Here is a 20,999-nt window from a genome sequence, read left to right on the forward strand (position 1 = left end):
GGTGGGGGGTGCACGTTGGAGATGGGGGAAGAGGGGGGATCGAGCGGGAGGGGTGGAGCACGGGTTAGGGTTGTGATGGCTGATCCCGGGCTCTGTGTGTGTAACAGGCAGAAACGGAACATGGGGATGACGATTGGCGAGGTGGAACTCTCCAAGTTGGATTTGGAGCGAAGTCGGGATCGGAACATGTGTGAGCAGCGGGAACGTCTGTGCGCGGAGCAGCTGCTGCTGAAGATTGAAGAAGTTCTGTGAGTAACTGCAACTCCACCCAACAGACCACACGTGTATGTCTGTATCTGCCTCACTCTGTGTCTGTATCTGCTTCACTCTCCTGTGTCTGTATCTGCCTCACTCTCCTGTGTCTGTATCTGCCACACTCCCTGTGTCTGTATCTGCCTCACTCTCTGTGTCTGTATCTGCCTCATTCTCCTGTGTCTGTATCTGCCTCACTCTCCTGTGTCTGTATCTGCCACACTCCCTGTGTCTGTATCTGCCTCACTCTCTGTGTCTGTATCTGCCTCACTCTCTGTGTCTGTATCTGCCTCACTCTCCTGTGTCTGTATCTGCCTCACTCTCCTGTGTCTGTATCTGCCTCACTCTCCTGTGTCTGTATCTGCCTCACTCTCCTGTGTCTGTATCTGCCTCACTCCATTTCCTTGTGTTTTTCAGGGCGACTTTGTCACCAACAGAGGAGGAGAAAAGGTGAGATTCCAGCCTGATAACTGCAGCTCCCTGGCTCCCCTCCCTCCCCACTCGCTCCCATTCCCCCTCCCCTTCCATTACCCCCGGCTCTCCTCCCCCTGACTCCCCCCCCCCCCCGGCTTTCCTCAACCCCAGCTCCGCTCCCCCTCCCATCCAGCCTCCTCTCCAAGCTCCACTCTCCCCAGGCTCCCCTCCCCTGCCCCCCGGCCTCCCCTCCCCCCGACACTCTCTCTCTGTGTTTATTTGCCAGTAACTCCATGTTGGACGTGATCCTCACTTACATGAAACACCTCGGGGTGAAGGTGAAGGACCCGCGGAATCTCGACCGTGACCGTAGAATACGAGTCGCGTTCTTTCCGAAGAAAAAGGTAACGGTTTCCACAAAGTTATAGGATTGTTACAACATTGGGACTCGTGGTAGTGCAGGAACAGTCGTGTTGCACTCCGCCATTATAGACAGCGTTTGAAAGTCAATCAGTCAAAACTAAATCTGCCTCACACCTCCCCGCGTGTCCAGAGCTTCTGGCCTGTGTGTGCGGGGGGTGGAGTGGGGGGGAGGCGGTGGTGGGGTGAGTAGGGACCGATTTTCTGGCCTGACTTGTGTTTATTTGGTCACAAACAGGCGAGTATAAAGAAGGAAAAGGAAGATGAGAAAAAGAAACGCTTCCAGAGTATCCTGGACCCGATTCGCCGCACGAGCAAACAAGACCGGATTGCAAGTGAGTGATGTGTGGTGGGGAGGGGGGTGACTGGGTGGGAGACGGGGCGCGGGAACTCCGGGTTTGACTGTTATGTTTGTTCTCAGTTGAAAAGGCCAAGATACTGCACCAGAAGCAGTTGAACCAACCGAACCGCTCGGCCTCACTCCCCGAGCACCCGGAGCCAGTGAGACTCCGACCAATGGGGTCATCCAGCGACACCACAGACGGGAATCAGCACCTGTCGCCCGGAGCTGTCCCTGGTCACGAGGGTCCGACAGAGAGACTACCAGGTGAGAGGTGGGCTGGGGAGCACACACACACTGCCCCCACACACGCACGCTCCCACCCCACACACACTGCCCCCACACACACACTAACCCCCCACACACACTCCCCCCACCGCACACACTTGCCTCCATCACACAGTAAGCCCCCCCCCACACACACTAACCCCCCCACACACACACACACTCCCCCCACCGCACACACTTGCCTCCATCACACAGTAAGCCCCACCACACACACACTAACCCCCACCACACACACTCCCCCCTCGCCCCCACCACACACACACACTAAACGCCCCTACACACACGCTCCCCCCACCCACACACACGCTGCCCCCACACACACGCTGCCCCCCCCGCGCGCGCTGCCCCCCCGCGCGCGCTGCCCCCCGCGCGCGCTGCCCCCCGCGCGCGCTGCCCCCCCGCGCCGCTGCCCCCCGCGCCGCTCCCCCCCCCGCGCTCGCTCCCCCCCCCCGCCCCCCCCCCCGCGCTCGCTCCCCCCCCCCGCGCTCGCTCCCCCCCCGCGCTCGCTCCCCCCCCCCGCGCTCGCTCCCCCCCCGCGCTCGCTCCCCCCCCACGCGCTCGCTCCCCCCACGCGCTCGCTCCCCCCCCACACGCTCGCTCCCCCCCACACGCTCGCTCCCCCACCTCCTCCACACGCCCGCGCCCCCCCACACACACACACACACTAACCGAAGCTCTCACTCCTCAGACCCTCTTGCTGGCCCGGTGCTGGGAAAGCCGTTTGGAGACAATCCATTATCTGGAGACTTGAGTACGTCCACCCCGAAGCCCGGCACCATCTTCGACTATCCGACCGGTCTGGTCCAAGTGATCGAGGAAGATCAAGAGTCTGAGAGGTGAGCAGCTCCCAGTGTCTATGCAGAAATGTCTCCCCCTCACCCCCTGACGATGTCTCTCTCTCTCCGCGTGTCCTGTTGTTTAATATCTTTTCTCTTTTAGAAGTGTGGAGACGGCCACTCCCCCCTGCACCCCCAGGCCAGGTCGCAGGTGAGGGATTGTCTCATACACACCAGTGTGGGGCTGTGTGTGTGTGGGGCTGTGTGTGTATATGTAGTTGTGTGTGTATATGTAGTTGTGTGTGTGGCTCTGTGCGCTGTCTGCCGCTGTGCGCTGCTGAGATGCTGTCAGGCGTGAAGGGTGCTATATAAATCCAAGTTGTTGTTGTGCATGTGGCTCTGTGTGTGGCTTTGAGTGTGTGTGTGTGTGACTGTGTGTTTGTGGCTCTGTGTGTGCGTGTGTGGCACTGAGTGTGTGTGTGTGTGTGTGTGGTGTGTGTGTGTGTGTGTGTGTGAGAATGAATGTGCGCGCGTGTGTAGAAGACATGTTGGTTTGCATCTTCCTGAGAGTGGATAGAATTCTGGTTCCTTCTGCCTCTGCACTGAGGAGTTGTGTTGCTGTGGTAAATCAGTTGCCTTTGTTTGCAGAGGGGAAAGTCTGGGCTGGGGGGACGGGCAAGGCGGCTCCCAGTCCCCGTCACTCAGCCAGACCGAGGAGGATCAAACGCACATCTCCGACGTGGAGCAGGATCCCACCAATTGGCAGCAACTGGTGACCCGGGAGGTGCTCGCAGGCCTAAAACCTCTGGAGATAAAACGTCAAGAAGTTATCAATGGTGAGGGGGCAGGACATGGAGGGGGGAGGGGCGTGTGGAAGCTGTGAGGGGACAGTGCAGGATGGGCAGTGGGCGGGGCTGAGTTGCGCGGGTGTGTGTGGGGTGGGGCTGAAGCCCAGGGGTGTTGAGGGGCAGAGGGCTGAGTCCCGTGTGTGTGGGGGGAGTGGGGGGTGGCTGAGTCCTGGGGGTGGGGCGGGGGCATGCTGAGTCCCATGTGTGTATGTGAGAGGGTGGGGGCGCTGATTCCCGGCAGGTGTGTGTGGGGGGTGTGGGCTGAGTCCCAGGTGGGTGTGTGTATGTGGGTGTGGGGGGGCGGTAGCTGGGTCCGGGGTGTGCGCTTGGGAGGGCTGAGGTGTGTGGGGGTGTGGCTCTGTGAGCACTGATTGTGATAATTGTGTCTGGGAGCAGAGCTGTTCCACACGGAGCGGGCGCACATCCGGATGCTCCGAGTCCTGGACGTGATTTTTCAACAGAAGATGGTCCGCGATGGCACGCTGCCCCCTGGGGACATCAAACACATATTCTGCAACCTGGAAGCCATCCTACAATTACATGGTGCGGGGATGGAGGGCAGATTGGGGGGGAGAGCGGAGGGAAGGGGAGCGATGTGGGGGCGGAGCTGGGCGGAGGCGGAGGGTGGGGTGGAGCTGGGGAATGTTGCTCAGTGCAGCTGTTACCCTATCGGGGCTATAAATGGAACCTCTGTTTACATGTGTTTATCTTTGATTCACAGTTTCATTGAATGAACGGATGAAAAAAGTCTGGAAAAAGAACGAAAACCTGGTAGTTGATAATATCGGGGAGGAACTGCTGGCCTGGGTATGTACCCAGTCAGATTGGGCATTGCCCCCCCCACCCCCACAAGGCTCCATGCTCTGCTAATCTGCTGTTTCCCTCCTGTCACAGTTCAGTGGCCCCGAAGAGGAGAAGTTTAAGCGAGCGGCTGCCACGTTCTGCAGTAACCAGCCGTTTGCTCTTGAATTCATCAAAAACAAACAGAAGAAAGATTCCCGGTTCCAGGCCGTGATCCAGGTATGGCCGCAACCTGAGAATGTGGGCTCCGGGGTGGGGAGGAGGGAGAATGTAGGGGGGAGGGAGTGGGAGGGAGTAGGGTGCCGGTTGGGTAAAGTCTCTGAGAATGTCTCACACGGTGCTGTTCTGCTGTCCTGCAGGAGGCCGAGAGCAAACCTCAGTGTCGGCGGCTGCAGCTGAAGGACATTATTCCCACTGAGATGCAGCGACTGACAAAGTACCCGCTGCTGCTGGAGAACATCGCCAAAAACACGGGTACTGGGGGCAGTGCTGGGGAATGGGGGGAGTCAGTGCTAAGTGGTGACAGCTGTATCTGTCCATCTGCGCTGCCCGAGACTACTGCTCTGATGACCTGCTGCTGGGGCCACTGTTCATGTTTGAGCCTCAGAATCTTGGGTAAAATTTTTCTTTTTTTTCCACAATTAGAACAACTGGAGGAGAAACAGAAAGTGAGGAAAGCGGCTGAATGTTGCCGGCATATCCTAAACTACGTCAACCAGACTGTGAAGGAAGCAGAAAATAAAGCGGTGTGTGAGGCCCATGTATCCGTGTCATTGACGTGCTCGCTGCAGGTCGCTGCGTGCCGGTGACATGCTTGCTTGCTGCGTGTCGGTGATGTGCTTGCTGCGGGTCGCTGCGTGTCGGTGACGTGCTCGCTGCGTGCCCCACACTAATGTCTGTTTCCTCACTAGCGGCTTGAGGATTACCAGCGTCGCCTGGACCTGTCCAGTCTGAAGCAATTGGATTATCCGTTGATCGAGGAGTTCCGGGTCAGTGACTTTCTTGTCAATATTGTTAACATTCAGAAGCATCTTTGATAATGGATTAATATGTTACGGGCAGGTGGGCGGGAACTCAGGAGAATAACAGGAACATTTCTTTTTCTCGTTTAAGAGTCTGGACCTTACAAAGAGGAACATGATTCATGAGGGGCCTCTAACTTGGAGGGTGAATAAAGACAAGACAATCGGTAAGTGACAATCCTCTCGGCTGGACTATTCAAATGCCCTCCTCCTTGTTGTTGTTGAAATCACGGCTTATGATTTGGAAAGAAGCGTAGTTTCAAACTGAAAGAAAACACTGACAATAATGTAAGAAAAAGTTGAAATCCAGTGGACTGGGAGACTTATAAAAAGCAACAAAGATACAAAGAAAATAATAGGAGGTGCAAAAAGGGAATAAAAGAAAAAACTTGCAAGGGATATCAAAGGCAAAAGACAACAAAAACCAAAATGACAAACGTTTTTATAGATATATTAAGAGAAAGAGAATGGTAAAGGGCAATGTGGGCCTATTAAAAACAGATGTGTAATAAATAATAATAGTAAAGACTATAATAATAATACCTTATCACATCCTCAAGACGTCTCAAAGCGCTTCACAGAATATACTGTGTTTATGGGGAAAACACAGCAGCCAATTGCGCACAGCAGTGTCCCACAAGCAGTCGTGGATTGAGTGACCAAATTATGATCCAGGTCAAACTCAAGTCCTCATCCAGCCAGCCCCCACCAGTGACAAACCCGGATTCATGTCCTGCTGAACAGGAAGCCGGGAGCTCAGTTCAACATCTCAATTTGCATAGAAACAGGCGGAGGCAATTCAGCCCTTCAAGCCTGTTCTGCCATTCTATTAGATCATGGCTCATCTGTACCTCAAATCCAATTATCCATCCTTGCTCCATACCTCTTAAAACCCTGGCCTGACAAACATCTATCCACCAATTTAATACCTATTTAAATTTATTGAACAATTGACTGAGGTGAGAGTTGAGGTACAGATCAGCTAACTGGTTGCACCAACACTGATCATCAGTGGGATAAAACTACTGTGCTTAATAGACAATAAGGAAATGGAGGCTTGTTGAATGAATACTTTGCTTTCATTTTCACAGTAGAGGAAGAGAACAAAATACTAGTGGTATAAGGGAACCTAAAAATAAGCCAAAGGGAAGTCCTAAATGGATTTAATGTGGAGTTAATTTGGAGTCCTGTAGCTCAGTGGTTAGAGCACTCGCCTTGCAAACGAAACACCTGGATTCAATTCCAGGCAGAGGGCGAAACCTTGGGAAACATTCCTTACTCCACACACCTAATAATAATCCCTCCAAAAAAAAAAACAATAATAAATTGGTCATTTTCAATCCACGACTGTTTGTGGGACATTGCTGTGCGCAATTGGCTGCTGCGTTTCACCCACAAATATACGGTCAATTCACTTTACGGTCTATTCTGTGAAGCACTTTGAGACGTCGAGAAGACGTGAAAAGCGCTATATCAAATGCAAGGATTGTTATTATAAATTAAAGAAAGGTAATGAAGAAAATAACGGGACTAAAGATAGACAAATCTCCAGGAAGGAAATTGCAGATGTGTTAGTCATAATTTTCCAAAGCTCTATATTCAGGAATTGTGCCGTTGGATTGAAGAATTGCAAATGTCACTATTATTTAAGAAGGGAAGGAGGGAGAAACCGGGTAACTACAGGCCTATCAGCTTCACTTCAGTTGTGGGGAAGATACTGGAATCTCTCATCAGGGTCAGAGTGACTGAGCACTTGGACAAGTATGAGCGAATCAAAGAGAATCAGGAAGGATTTGTGAGGGTAGGTCATGTCTGACGAATCTAATTGAACTTTGTGAGGAGATCACTAACATGGTGGGTAAGAGAGTGTCTATGGATGTTGCCTACATGGACTTTCAGAAGGCAAGAGGTTATTAGCAAAAACAAAAGCGCATGGAATTGGAGGTAACCTTGCAACGTGGCTTAGTAATTGGTTGAGAGGCAGAAAACAGAGAGTTGGGATCGGGGGAACGTTCTTTGATGGACGTGACATGACAAGTGGTGTACCCCAGGGGTCTATAAGAACTATGGATGACCAAAAGGATTTGGGTGTCCACATGCACAAATCACTAAAAACAAGCTCACAGGTACAAAACGTTATCAAAAAGGCTGATGGGATGTTGGCTTTTATCTCAAGGGGCTGGAATATAAATATATAAATGATGTTTCAACTATATAGAGCGTTGGTCAGACCCCATCTGGAAAACTGCGTTCAGTTTTGGGCACTGCACATCAAGAAGGATATATTGGCTCTGAAGGGGGTGCAGCACAGATTCACCAGAATGATACCAGGGCATAAAGGGTTAAATTATGAGGACGGTTTGCATAAACTTGGTTTCTATTCTCTTGAGTTTAATTGGTTGATGGGTGATCTGATTGAGGTTTTTGAAATAATGAAAGGATTGAATAGGACACATTCAGAGAAGCTACTTCTTCTGGTATGGGAATCTTAAAATGAGCTCAGCCATTTAGGAGTGAAATTAGGAGGCAGTTTTTCACCCAAAGGGTAATGGAAATCTGGAACTCTCCCCCAAAAGACTATGGATGCTGGATCCAATCACATTTTCAAGATGGAGGTAGATAAATATTTGTTAGGTCAGGGTGTTAAGGCATATGGGGCAAGGGCGAGTAACTAGACCTGAGGTACAGATCAGCCAGGATCTTATAAAATGGCGGAACAGACACGAGGGGCTGAATAGCCTACTCCTGTTTCTATGTTTATGTATCCATGAAAGGGAACAGGATTCTCCTCATGGTTTTTGTCGACACATTTCCCTATATGTTGGGAACCCTGATGGCGGTTTACTCTGTGCTGCTCACAGATCTCTACACGTTGCTGCTGGAGGATATCTTGGTATTGTCGCAGAAACAGGATGAGAAGCTGGTGTTGAAATGTCATAGTAAAAACCTGGCTGCAACTGCGGACACAAAGCACACGTTCAGCCCGATCATCAAACTTACCTCTGTACTGGTGCGTGAGGTGGCAACAGGTCAGTCACATCCAGGTCGAGCTCGGAGTCTCGGTTTGTTGACAGAAGGTTTCACTGTAAACGACACAAAGCCGTGAGAGTTTTGGGTGTGAATTTCTCTCACTGACTCTCCTTTCTCCTCACCACAGATAATAAAGCTTTCTTTGTCATCTCCATGTCAGTAGACGGAGCTCAGATTTATGAGCTGGTGGCACACACTGTCTCGGAGCGGAAAACGTAAGCCCTGGGGGAGGGGAGTGGGGGGGTGAGGGTGAGGGGTTGAGGGTGGAGGTGGTGGGGGTTAGGGTGTAGTCAGGGCTGGGGTTGGGGGGGGGGGCGCTGATTCAAGCTCAGTATCCTATCTGAGGAGGGAGTGGAACAGCACTGAAACCTCTTAATGTTTGCAGGTGGCAGTATCTGATCACACAGGCGTCTGACTCCATTAAACCTCTGCCCCATCAGGTGTCTACAGACCGCTCTGTCACTGAGTGAGTATTCTCTCCCAGCTCCTCCTCCAACCCCTATCTCCACCTCCCCCATCCCCAGCCTCTCCTCCTCCCCCTCGCCTCCGCCCTCCTCCCTTTCCTCCCCCCCTCTCCTCTTTCCCCCCCCTCTCTTCTTCCCCCCCCTCTCCTTCCCCCCCCTCTCCTTCCCCCCCCTCTCCTCTTTCCTACCCCACTTCTCCTCCCCCACTCTCGTCCTCCCTCTCCTCTTCCCCCCCTCTCCTCTTCCCCCCGCCTCTCTTCCCCCCTCTCCCCTCCCCCCTCTCCTCCTCCCCCCTATACTTCTTCCCCCCTCTCCTGCCCGCCTCTCCTCCCTCTGCTCTTCCCCCCCTCTGCTCTTCCCCCCTCTGCTCTTCCCCCCTCTGCTCTTCCCCCCCTCTGCTCTGCCCCCCCTCTGCTCTGCCCCCCTCTGCTCTTCCCCCCTGCTCTGCCCCCCTCTCCTCTTCCCCCCTCTCCTCTTCCCCCCCTCTCCTCTTCCCCCCCTCTCTTCCTCCCTCTCTACTCCTCTCCACCCCTCCTCCCCCACACTCTCCTCACCCCCTCCTCCTACTCACCATCTCCTCCTCCCCCCACCCCCTTCCATCCTATCTCATCCTCCCACCCTCTCCTCCCCCACCTACTTCTCCCCCCCTCTTTCCCTCCCTCCTCTACTCCTCCTGCACCTCCAGCTCCTCCTCCCCCGCTCTCCTCGTCCCCCACTCTCTTCTCCCCTCCTCCTCCACTCACTCTCTCCTCCCCCACCCTTTCCTCTTCCTCCCCCACCCTCTCCTCCCCCACACCTTCCTCCTCCCACACGCTCTCCTCCCCTTCTCCTCCACTCACTCTCCTCGTCCCCCACTCTCTCCTCGTCCCCCACTCTCTCCTCCCAAACCCCTCCTCCTCCATTCTCCTCCTCCCCCACCCTTTCCTGCTCCCCCTCTCTCTCCTCTTCCCCCTCCCTTTCCCTTCCCTCCTCCCACACTCTCCTCCTCCCACACCTCCAGCCTCTCCTTCTCCTCCATTCTGTCTGATTCTAATCTACTCTTTGGTGATGTGTCTACAGGGGGCTCCAGGAGGACGATGTAGAATCGATACCAGCTGAAGCCCAAGGATCAAGTGATGATCGAGGGATCTCTCCACCAGGTACAGGGGTGCGCTGAATCTACACACGCGTGTTACATGCGATTTAGGGACCAAACCAGATGCCATGGTGCATTTTCACACTATGTCTGTGCTAAACATGCAGATAAGGAGGTGAATTCTGTCGCATTCAGTGCTGAGCTGCCGCCCAGAACCCAGGAGCCAGGAGTCCACTCGCTGCCACACGACACTCGGAGCAACCTGTGCGAGGGAGCTGTGCGGAGAGCGTCAGCAACACGTATACTACCCTCTCGCGCAGACCTCGCCCTGAAAAAACGTAAGTAAAATTATCCGGGGCAAAGGAGTGCATCACTCGGGGGCGGGGGGTGTCACTCGGGGGCAGGTGGTGCATCTGGGACCAATCGCTGCCTCAGTGCCCACCGGTCAGGGTTGAGCAGGTATGGTACTGGCATCCACTGTGATTTGGGGCATTCGGTCATATTTCCATGCAGCTGGTTAGTTTTCAATGAGTTATTTTTTGGTCCACAAGATTCCCTGGATATATATAATCTTCCTGGAGTTTGAATAACTGGAATTTTCCACTATCTGTAGTTACCTCATTGAGACAATTGCTGCTTCACTTAATCGATGCTGATGAGGAGAATGTTGTGGCCTCGCTTAAGCACCTTACACAACAGGACTATCTGCATGCACCACTGCAAGAGGAAATTTGTGCACCACGGCAGGAGCACACGAATGTGCTTCTGCAAGACAGTGCACATCTATCATTGAGACGGGACACAATTTATGCATCGCTAGGTTTGGACACATTGCATCCGTCGCTGGGAGAGGACACTATGTACACATCACTGGGAGAGAACACAAGTGAATTGTTGGGAGAGAACTTGATGCATTCGTCAAGTGTAAGCCTGGAATGTACAACTTGTGAGATGCCCAATGAGGCACTGCACGGTCGCCTGGAGTTGGACATGGGGTCACTGCCGGAGACGTCAGTCACCACAAGGACTTGTCCCTCCAGTCAGATCACACTGGAAACGGGAAAATTGGAATATTCTGGGAAAGTTGAGCGTGATGACTGTGCAGTAGAGGAGAGGTTTTATGATGCTCCAGAAGTTCATTCAGAAGAACGTCCACTGGATGAGGATGGTGGACGATCCCAAATCCGTGTCTCAGGTGAGTGACAAACCCAGACACCGTGTGATATATCCCACCTCCAGGCATTCCCAGCTCTGACTGAGACCGAACGTTCTCAATCAGACAAAATGTGATCATCTGATTTGCAGCCACAATATGACACTTGTGTTAGCTCAACTAATGTTAGTTCAAACGAAATATTTCCATTACCAACAACACATTTAATTATAAACTCTTTTCCACTCATTGTCTTGTAGTTGGAAGTTAAATGCTAGATATTCAGATCACCTGCAGTACTGTCTGCATTCCTCTGTCCTTGGTCCCTTCCTCTTCAACATCTACATGCTCCCTCTTGACATCATCCGCAGACATGGGGTCAACTTCCACATGTATGTGGATGACACTCAACTCTTATCTCTCTGCCTCCATCCTTAACTCCAGGACCCACTGATATCCTGACAGAATGTCTGTCAAACATCAATGAGAGCTAACTTTCTTCAGTTGAACATCAACAAGACCAAATCTCTCCTGATAGGCTGCCGTCAGTGCCTCCTCACCTCAGGTGCTGACAGCATCACCATCCATGGTTGCACAATCCACCTTGCTAAGCCAGTCCGGAACCTTGGCGTCTTGTTTGACCCTAAGGCGTTATACAAATGCAATTTTGTTGTTCTACCCCACATTGTGGAGTCCTGTAGTTCAGTGGTTAGAGCACTCGCTTTGCAAGTGAGAGACCTGAGTTCAATTCCAGGCAGAGGGCGAAACCTCGGGCAAGTTTCCTTACTCCACACAGAGCCTAATAATAATCCCTCCAAAACCAAAAACAATAATAAATTGGTCATTTTCAATCCACAACTGTTTGTGGGACATTGCTGTGCGCAATTGGCTGCCGCGTTCGCCCACAAATATACAGTCAATTCACTTTACAGTATATTCTGTGAAGCGCTTTGGGACGTCCTCCCGACGTGAAAAGCGCTATATCAAATGCAAGGATTATTATTATCCGTGCCATGATCCGCTCTGCCTTCCCCCACCTCTGCAACGTTGCCCAGCTTTGCCACTGTCTCACACCGCAGGCTGCCGAAACCCTCATACATCGAAGCTTGACTGTGCAAACTCCATACTTGTTGGCCTCCCCAACTCCATAGGCTGCAGATCATCCAGAACTCGCAAGCCCGTGTCCTCCTACACCAGTCTCCGTGCCCCATCACGCCTATTCTCGCCCAACTCCATTGGCTTTCCATCACACAGAGGATACAATTCAAGACCCTATAATAATAATAATCCTTGCATTTGGTATAGTGCTTTTCACATCTTCTCGATGTCTCAAAGCGCTTCACAGAATATACTGTAAAGTGAATTGACCGTATATTTGTGGGCGAACGCGGCAGCCAATTGCACACAGCAGTGTCCCACAGACAGTCGTGGATTGAAGTGACCAATTTATTACTGTTTAGTCCTCATCCTAGTCCTCACTTTCAAAGCCCTCCATGGCCTTGCTCCCTCCTACCTCTGCGACCTCTTAACCCCCTACCAATCGTCCCGCTCCCTCCGCTCAGCAGACTCCGGCCTGCTTCACGTCCCCGGCCTCATCATTGGCGGGCGGGTCTTCAGCCTCTCTGCCCCCAACCTATAGATCTCCATCCTGCAGTCCCTCTGCCTCCCTTACCTCATTCAAGACCCTGCTCTTCGACCGTGCTTTTGATCCTTTCCCCCCTGCCCTCCTAACCCCGACCCCCAGCTCGGGTCCGAAACACTAACTGTCCAGCGCCTAAGGCGTCCTCCCAACGTGAAAGACGCTTTACAAATGTCATTTTGTTATCGGCTGAGACTTTATTAAGAAGTCATAATTTTGGGCTGAGAATCTATCATCAGAAAGTACAATGTTTTTTGTTTGATTGTTGACAGGAAGTTACCTGATGCTGGAGGAGCTCGAGGAGATGCAGGAAAGCTGCACAGATCCCAACGAGACACCTGCGCAGTTCCCAGAATGCACAGCAGGTAGCCCTGACCTAAGGCCCGAGGAGTGTCGGGCGGACGGCGCAGATCTCCGTACACAGATCCTCCAGTGCTTTGAGAGCCTCGAGTCTGACCTGAAACACCTACAGGTACTGTTTGCTGCACAGTGATTAGCAGAAATACTGGGGAAGACTGAGTTGGGTTTGAAGAGAGGTCCTGCTCTTATGTCTCATGGCTAATTGACTATATTTTTAGGCAGTGGAGCTGGAGTTTTACAGCCAGAGGGAACTGGAGGCAGCATCAGCGCAGCCAGTGGGTGAGTCATTTCTGCATTTAACAGACCTGAGGATGTGGCCCCCCCTCAGCCATCCCCACATCACAGTGTGTACCATGTGTTTTTGGTGCTGTGGTGTGTGATTCTGTGGAAGTCATAATGATGTGCACTGAGTGCTGCAATGTTGATTCTTATTTCTGTTTTCTCTAGGGAACAGCTAATGCTGGAAATGTTTAGAAGCAGAGGAGTCAGATGAGGTGATTGACGTGGCGTTTGGGAATGACCTGCAACTCTGACCGTCTGAACAATTCAGCTAAAGCTTTGCACAGTTTTCAGAGATGAGACCAGTGTTTAGGTGTTGGGGCTGTGCTGCCTGGAGCACACCCTCCCTTCCAGAATCTGCTGATTTTACTCCACATTGCAGATGTACACAAACTCTGGTAGAACTTCAGCTGCTTGGACTGAAAAATTCGAGATGTATTTATTTGTATTCACTTCCTTTGATAAATGCAATTTTTAAATAATTTTATTTTCATAGCCTGCAAAAAGCTGATCTGCAGCTTCCAGGCCAGTGCTGTCGCTGCATTGGTGCTTGGCACTACATGATATAGCCGGGCTTGTAAGATGCAGCTACAGAAGAATGCACAGGTGTCTCTGCCAGGCAGATGTGCATTGTAGTGGGCTGTAGTACAGCACAGCTGTAGAATCAGGATTAAGGACCAACACCCTTTAAGCCATTCCAGTGACAAGATGCTCCAATAATGGGAAAAGCAGGAAACGCAACTCGTCACACCCAGCGCAGTGACACTCTGCCAAGATCCCAGCGGCTACAATCTGAGTGTGAGGCCAATACTTGACCCAAGTGAACCTTAATGCAGCTGTAAGAGACGAGGCGCTGCTTCTCTGTTCATAACCTACAATGACAGGCTGGTGAGATTCTGCCCCAGAGCAGCACAAGGCTTCAACTTTATTTGTTCAAAGCAAATGGTCAGCTCCAGTATATCCTGTGAAAGCTGTGCTGCAAAAGGTCCTTCTCCCCCCCCCCCCCACCCACAGGCTGCAGTGAAGAGTAAAAATCCTGCCCTAGGCAACATCCCGTTTTACAGAATTTCAGGCATTGTTGTCGTTGTTGTTGATGGTCTTTTGAATCAGATCCATGCAGCCACCCTGTAACATCCCCAATATGTCGCAGTGAAAAGTTTATAAATTGTTCTGGAAGGGCTGCCGTTCATGATTTCCTTTGTGCATTGGGCGTAGAGCACACAATGGGGCTGACGGTCAGACCTCTTCAGATTACAGCTCAAACCTCCGTACCAGCACTTAGAAGAGAGGGTGCCCCCTCCCCATGTCACCCCTTCCCACTCCACACCCAAATCTCGAGAAGTTCACTGTCAATGAAATCTTCAATTAACCCACAATGTTTTATTTTCCATTTTGTCTGGATATTAAGCAAAGAAAAGTTTGTTTGCCGATCTCTGCTACAGGCTGTTTAGCTGAGGCCAGTTGGATATCTCTCTTCAGTTGAATTGTCTGGTGTGTTTTCCTTAACGTCTTTGTTGAAATGAAATAATTATGTTTTGTTTTTAAAAGTGCTCGGGCTCAGCTGTGCACATCTCCACAGTAATCACACGCTGCTGCTGCCCGTCTCGCTTCATGGTGCTGTGTCACCTTGTGTTGCATATGGAAGTGACCACTGTAATGCAGCTGCACAATGCAGTCGTTGTGATGCATGAACAAATGGCCAGAAATAATGCGGCCAAAGCTAAAGGCAACTGAGCAGATCTACCATTTCCTGCAATTAATTGAAATTAATTGTATAAAAATCTGCCCCTTTACAGTAAAGCTGAGCTGTACATGGCTGTCTCTGGTTTATACACTGTACAAACAGACAGACGGACAGCTCGTAGCGATTACAAGAAGTTTGCTCGAATCATTCCTGAATCATTCATGTGGGATTTTCTGAGGAACAGTCTCTTTCAGATGTTTATGTTCTCACTGCTCATTCCTGGCCTCTTGGTAATGTACACTTCTTGTATATTCTAAGTTGCCAATGCACATCTCACTGGCCAGGCTCTCGTCAGTTTGTACTTTTACCGGCTAAATGTAGGTGTTTCTGAACATTGCATTTGGTTGCATTTAATTGCAAAATAGCATCTTGTTTAAGATTAGCAATGACATTATGTTACTTGAAAAACAACTAATTCTATTTCTGGGATCTGGGATTTGGTTATTATTAAATCTGCTTGTGCCATTAGACGTTTTCTCTTCCCTTTGGTTCCAGAGGGTTCAAATATAAACCGGATCTGGTTCCATTAGGTGACCTGTCACTCGGGGCTTTAGACCAGGTTCAGGTTTGAAACGGAGGCTTTAGACAATCGATGCATTCTAAGCCGTTAAGGTTTAAACGTAGTTATAAATATTTTACTTGCAGAATGTAATGTCAAGAGTACGGCTGATAATCGTACACTGTGTGATAATGTAAAACATTTCACTTCATTTTATTCATTTAACAAATCCAAATAAAACTTTAAAAGAATTGTGCCAAAGCGTGAGGCTGGAGCAGCAACTGTAACTGGCCGTCACATACCCTTCCACCCAAACCAGCAGCGGCAGAGATCACATTTACGCACCTGAGCCACAAATGATAGAATTCATGAACCTCATTATCTTCTTGGGTAAAGAATTAATTTGTGTTTTCCTAAACTTTCTTGTTTTAGCTCTTGCCAACAGGAAGCTGCCTTTCCCCAGGATCACTTGCTATAGCTTATGATTTTCAAACAAATGTGAAGACAAATCATTACAGATATCGCTGCCTCCAGCTTCAGCTCGGTCGCAGACAGGAACCATTTCAGCTTCAAGCAAAACATTTATTTGAATCAAATGTAAAAAAATCAAAACTACATAAAAATTGTTACTGATTGGCTGAAATGAAATATAAAAGATTGAGTTTTGGTTGCAATAATTTTGCGAAACAATCCTCAAAAGCTAACTGAGATGGTTGTGGGAGAGCATGAAAGGCCATTCAGCCCATGGTCTGAAGTGCAGAGAGACAGAGAACGCAGGAACTACGATAATTTGTTGCCATGAACCAATGAAACGGCTGTTCCTGTTTGCTTCACAACCATCAGGAACCATCTCACATCAGTGGACTAGATGGGGCCAAGTCCTGTCAGTTCTTGACAAAACAAATTGTAATTAAATAAAATAAAACAAACATCCCCTTGATTCCAGGAATAAAGAAACTGTTCAACTGTGAAGCACATTTGGTCATCGAATCTGAACCCAGCCTCACATTCCACACCCATCCTCACTATTCCCATCCAAACTTAGCTTAGTCCATCTTTAGGTTCTGTCTGTGCACCAATAACCAGCCAGCGAGCTGCGTGGTGACCAGCACATAAGACAGGACTGGAGGCAAACTGGAACCATTGAAAGCTGTGGAGAAAGAAAGGATGAAGCTACAGCAATAATAATATAATAATCCTTGCATTTGATATAGCGCTTTTCACGTCTTCTCGACATCTCAAGCGCTTCACAGAATAGACGTAAAGTGAATTGACTGTGTGGGCGAACGCGGCAGCCACTGTGGGACAGTGCAGAGCAGATTGAAAATAACCAATTTATTATTGTTTTTGGTTTTGGAGGGATTATTATTAGGCTCTGTGTGGAGTAAGGAAACTTGCCCGAGGTTTCCCCCTCTGCCTGGAATTGAACTCAGGTCTCTCACTCTAACCACCGTTTGCATTTGGAGCAAATTCAAGCCAATCTTTCTCGTTGCTGCTCATTTGGGAAATCACCCCCCCCCCCCCCCCCAGACCGGCACACCCCCACAGTTCTACCCTCACACAAACCATTGTCAGGAGACCGTTCAGTACTTTGTGCCCCCCCCCCCCCCACTGTTACTGATGTCATACCTCGGCAGTTTTTCCTGTCCCGCTGTAAGGATCCAGTAACACAACTGCACACAGGACCCCGAGGGTCACTGCTGCAGATCTGCTCACAGCCGCCATTCCCATCCTGGCACCAGTCTGCTGCTAAACATCACATCATCATAACAGACCGTTCCCCCCACCTCACACACAGCCCCCCCCACCCCAACACAACCCCAACCCCCTCATACAGAGCCCCCCCAACACAGCCCCCCCCTCCAACACAGCCCCCCTCACACACAGCCGCCCCCAACCTCACATACAGCCCCCCCACCCCCTCCAATACAGCCCCCCACCCTCACACGCAGCCCCCCCCACACACAGCCCCCCCCACTCCCTCACATATAGCCCCACACCACCTCACATAGCCCCCCCACCCCCCCAAGACAGCCGCCCCCACCCCCTCCAACACAGCCCCCCCCCAAACTCACACACAGCCCCCCGAACCCCCCTCACACACAGCCCACCCCCTCCAACACAGCCCCCCCACCCTCACACACAGCCCCCCCACCCTCACACACAGCCCCACCCTCACACACAGCCCCTCCATCCCCCCTCACACACAGCCCTCCCCCACACACAGCCCCCCCCCACACACAGCCCCCACCCCACACACAGCCCCCCCACCCCCCCCTCACACACAGCCACCCCACCACACACAGCCCCCCCACCCCCCCCTCACACACAGCCCCCCCACCCCCACATACAGCCACCCCCCCACACACAGTCAGGTGTTGTGGTCTCGCTCGCACTTAAAACATATTTTACCCAAACCTCAGCTACAAGTCAATCAATATTAAACCGACCTTTTCTCCTGATGGGACCCACAGAGAGGATCTGTTGGTTTGGACGCTGTCGGGTGTGAGAAGCCAGAAACCTGGTGCCGTGTGGACACACCTGTCCCAACCAGAGAACACAAGCACATCACTGCGGGAAGGAGTGGGCTTCTCCCCCACTGGGGAGGGGCCCAGCCCAGACCTGCGCTCAATCACCACAACTGGAAATTATTAAATATTATTATCTTTGTATTGAAATACCGCAAACTGGAGGGTTGGGGCACTGCGTGTACTCACCACACCGCAGGAGTTAATGTCGGCATCACACAGTGTGACATCGCAGTGCAGATGAACCTCTTCGTAATCACCGATGAATTTGAAGACTATGATGTGGAAGCGGCAGGTCAGGGAGACGCCATTCTCCTCCATTGTGATGGTGCTGTCCTTCCCGTTTGGACACCTAAACAAACACATCGAAAGGTAATATATCTGTGCCCACCCATCTGGGGGTAATCTCCACCCCCATCCCAAACATATCTAGAGGTTATGATTATCAAAAACATTTCAACTTATTTACTTGGGTTTCAACATTTAGTGAAGGTGTTCCTCACCCTCGTTCTATGATGACGTAACGAAGTCTGTCTTTGGGGTCTCGGGAGGGAGTGGCCCAACACCGACTGATGATGAGGATGAGTTGTGTGGAGTCCGCTCCCTCCACAAACACTCCAATATAGAGCACATCGCGGGTTGTCAGTGTCACCTCACCCTCTCGATAAGGAAACTTGTAGGATGAGTTCTTGTACAAAGCCATTTTGGTGATGAAGTTGCCTTCCTTTGTTGGGAGAGTGAGGTTTACAACGCTGCCAGAGATAGGAAATAGCAAACTTAAAGCCTTTTCCATCCTTCCCCATGTAACAGCTCCATCCCCCCCTCACAGACAAACAATGTTTCCCCAGTTCCCCACCCTCAATACAGCCCCAGCCCACACCCTCGAAAAGGCCAGGACTTAAAGCTCTGGTACCTCAGCATTGGTTTGATAACAGTTTCAAGTGAAATCTTCAGGTCGAGTTCGTAGGCACATGAGAACTCCACGTTAATAACCCGGTCACGAGTGATGACGCTCCCAGTATTGTTCAGACTTTCAATCCATACAGTGTTTGTGTACATGATGTGCGTCTCGTTCGTCTGTTGGGAATAATAATAATCCTTGCATTTGATATAGCGCTTTTTACGTCGGGAGGACGTCCCAAAGCGCTAAGACAATGGAGACAACTTCATGCCAGTGTCTGGGAAATCTCCCGGCCCTCAGCAGGTAGGAACATTGAGAGCAAAGCACCTTCTGACAGAGACTAAAAATCCATCTCTCCAGGTAGGACCACGTGTCCTCACCAAAGTTCTCTGTGCGTCTCCTCCTCTCCTGACCCCATGTGCAGAGCACTATCCGCACTTAACCATAATTCAGATGTGAACCTAAAACACGAGCGTTGCAGCGGCACCAGAGGCTGTGATACAAGTCTCACCTTTACAATATTTCCACAGTTTCCATTTGTGTTGTTGATTTGAAAGGCGATAAAATTGTCTCCGTCTGTCCTGGGACAGTGCACGTCATTGATCCTCACATCCTCACGCTCAAAGCCGAGCTGATAAAGACGACACTTGGAGATAGAAACCTCCATCAGTGAGGCTGTACACACCACGTCCGCCTGCACAATGTCGCCCTCCTCTAGTGGCAACAAAACACACCAAACAAACAGGCCTTTGATATATTATTAGCGAGGGAAGAAGCACCTCTTCATTAGAACATTTCATTTCTCCAACTTCTTTCCATATGCCTTGCTGCTCAAATATATATAATAATAATAATAATAATCCCTGCATTTGATATAGCGCTTTTCACGTCGGGAGGACATCCCAAAGCGCTTCACAGAACACACTGTAAAGTGAATTGACTATATATTTGTGGGCGAACGGGGCAGCCAATTGCGCACAGCAATGTCCCACAAACAGTCATGGATTAAAAATTACCAATTTATAATTGTTTTTGGTTTTGGAGGGATTATTATTAGGCTCTGTGTGGAGTAAGGTTTCGCCCTCTGCCTGGAATTGAATTCAGGTCTCTCACTTGCAAAGCGAGTGCTCTAACCACTGAGCTACAGGACTCCACAAAATTTAAACATCACAATTATATCTGTTTGTATGGCCCTGGGTACATTTTCACAATTCTCTGCATGAAAAAGATTTACTTATCTGAATTCTAAACACTTTAGCTCTGATTGGGATTATCGCTGGAGAATGTGGAGGTCAAATGTGTTTTCTTTAGAAGAGGAACAATGCCGCAGTGTGAAAGGGGAGGGAGGGGCAATGCAGAGTTAAAGGATAAGAAAAGGGACCTGGAGCGACAGGAGTTACAGAGAATAGCATCACGGTACCAGATCACAAGATTGGTTTGGAAGAAAAAGGCTTTGACCTGAGATCTGATCCTTCCAGAATACCCACCCTCTACCCCTCCCCCAATCACAGTATTCAGCTGCTATTTGAATGGGTCTCAACCACTTTTCCTGATGACCTGTTTCAGTCGTCGATTATATCGGGAGAGATGGGGGTCAAAGATGTGAAAGGTGGGATGAGCAGCCAGGAGAGGAGGGGAAGGTAGAAGAAGTGGAGGCGGGAAAGCAGATCTTTTTGATTAAAGCCTAAATTTAACCTGATTTTGCTTAATCATTTTGGACTTCCAGATTTTCTTGCCATTCCGCGTGACATCACTTCGGCCCGCCAGGTTTGAATCCCTGATAGCAGTTACAATACAGTATAAGTTTATACCAGTGTCTCCCTCCCTCCCATCCTCTTGTCTGTCTGTCTGTCTGTCTATCTGTCTGTCTGTCTGACCTGTCCTTCCCCTGCAGGCTGCTCATTCCTAACCACACTGCTCCCCTCTGCACCACCTCTAGCCCCCACAGCCTCCTGCAGGCTGGCAATGTTCTACTAAACCCGCCGCCTTTTGTACCAGGGTGCGCATCTTGGCTCAAAATGCCCCCCTCCCTGAAACTCTCCCGCTCTGTCCTCCTTTCTCTCCGCCCCCCCCCCGCACCTCCTACCTCTGCTTGATCCACCCCCACCGCCTCCCTCTGCTCCAGCCTGGAAATTCTCTGCCGGGCTCATCGTGGCAGCAGCCACT

General features: G+C 50.6%; 2 protein-coding genes across 3 annotated transcripts in view; one reads left to right on the forward strand and one right to left on the reverse strand.

Moving 5' to 3' along the window:
• Positions 1-15,655, forward strand: part of LOC103190752 (rho guanine nucleotide exchange factor 12) — a 34,494-nt gene extending 18,839 nt beyond the window's left edge. The window contains exons 18-41 of one of the 2 annotated variants that reach the window (XM_042343860.1): positions 108-248; positions 670-702; positions 953-1,070; positions 1,325-1,421; positions 1,508-1,693; positions 2,403-2,550; positions 2,654-2,701; positions 3,139-3,326; positions 3,735-3,881; positions 4,060-4,145; positions 4,233-4,358; positions 4,499-4,613; positions 4,785-4,885; positions 5,051-5,128; positions 5,253-5,328; positions 8,023-8,190; positions 8,319-8,406; positions 8,577-8,657; positions 9,715-9,794; positions 9,898-10,068; positions 10,344-10,925; positions 12,795-12,994; positions 13,101-13,161; positions 13,330-15,655. In XM_042343860.1, coding sequence (XP_042199794.1) covers positions 108-248; positions 670-702; positions 953-1,070; positions 1,325-1,421; positions 1,508-1,693; positions 2,403-2,550; positions 2,654-2,701; positions 3,139-3,326; positions 3,735-3,881; positions 4,060-4,145; positions 4,233-4,358; positions 4,499-4,613; positions 4,785-4,885; positions 5,051-5,128; positions 5,253-5,328; positions 8,023-8,190; positions 8,319-8,406; positions 8,577-8,657; positions 9,715-9,794; positions 9,898-10,068; positions 10,344-10,925; positions 12,795-12,994; positions 13,101-13,161; positions 13,330-13,340 — 3,130 coding nt within the window. In that variant the 3' untranslated portion in view covers positions 13,341-15,655. The remainder of the gene's footprint in view (positions 1-107; positions 249-669; positions 703-952; positions 1,071-1,324; positions 1,422-1,507; positions 1,694-2,402; positions 2,551-2,653; positions 2,702-3,138; positions 3,327-3,734; positions 3,882-4,059; positions 4,146-4,232; positions 4,359-4,498; positions 4,614-4,784; positions 4,886-5,050; positions 5,129-5,252; positions 5,329-8,022; positions 8,191-8,318; positions 8,407-8,576; positions 8,658-9,714; positions 9,795-9,897; positions 10,069-10,343; positions 10,926-12,794; positions 12,995-13,100; positions 13,162-13,329) is intronic. The other variant, XM_042343861.1, reaches the window with a different exon arrangement.
• A 649-nt stretch (positions 15,656-16,304) lies between these two features.
• Positions 16,305-20,999, reverse strand: part of tecta (tectorin alpha) — a 76,847-nt gene continuing 72,152 nt past the window's right edge. The window contains 7 exon segments of the mRNA XM_042343859.1: positions 16,305-16,554; positions 17,034-17,153; positions 17,855-17,945; positions 18,122-18,284; positions 18,436-18,684; positions 18,846-19,009; positions 19,345-19,547. Coding sequence (XP_042199793.1) covers positions 16,451-16,554; positions 17,034-17,153; positions 17,855-17,945; positions 18,122-18,284; positions 18,436-18,684; positions 18,846-19,009; positions 19,345-19,547 — 1,094 coding nt within the window. The 3' untranslated portion in view covers positions 16,305-16,450.

This window comes from Callorhinchus milii, unplaced genomic scaffold, assembly GCF_018977255.1.
Source record: "Callorhinchus milii isolate IMCB2004 unplaced genomic scaffold, IMCB_Cmil_1.0 Scaffold25, whole genome shotgun sequence".
Taxonomy (NCBI): domain Eukaryota; kingdom Metazoa; phylum Chordata; class Chondrichthyes; order Chimaeriformes; family Callorhinchidae; genus Callorhinchus; species Callorhinchus milii.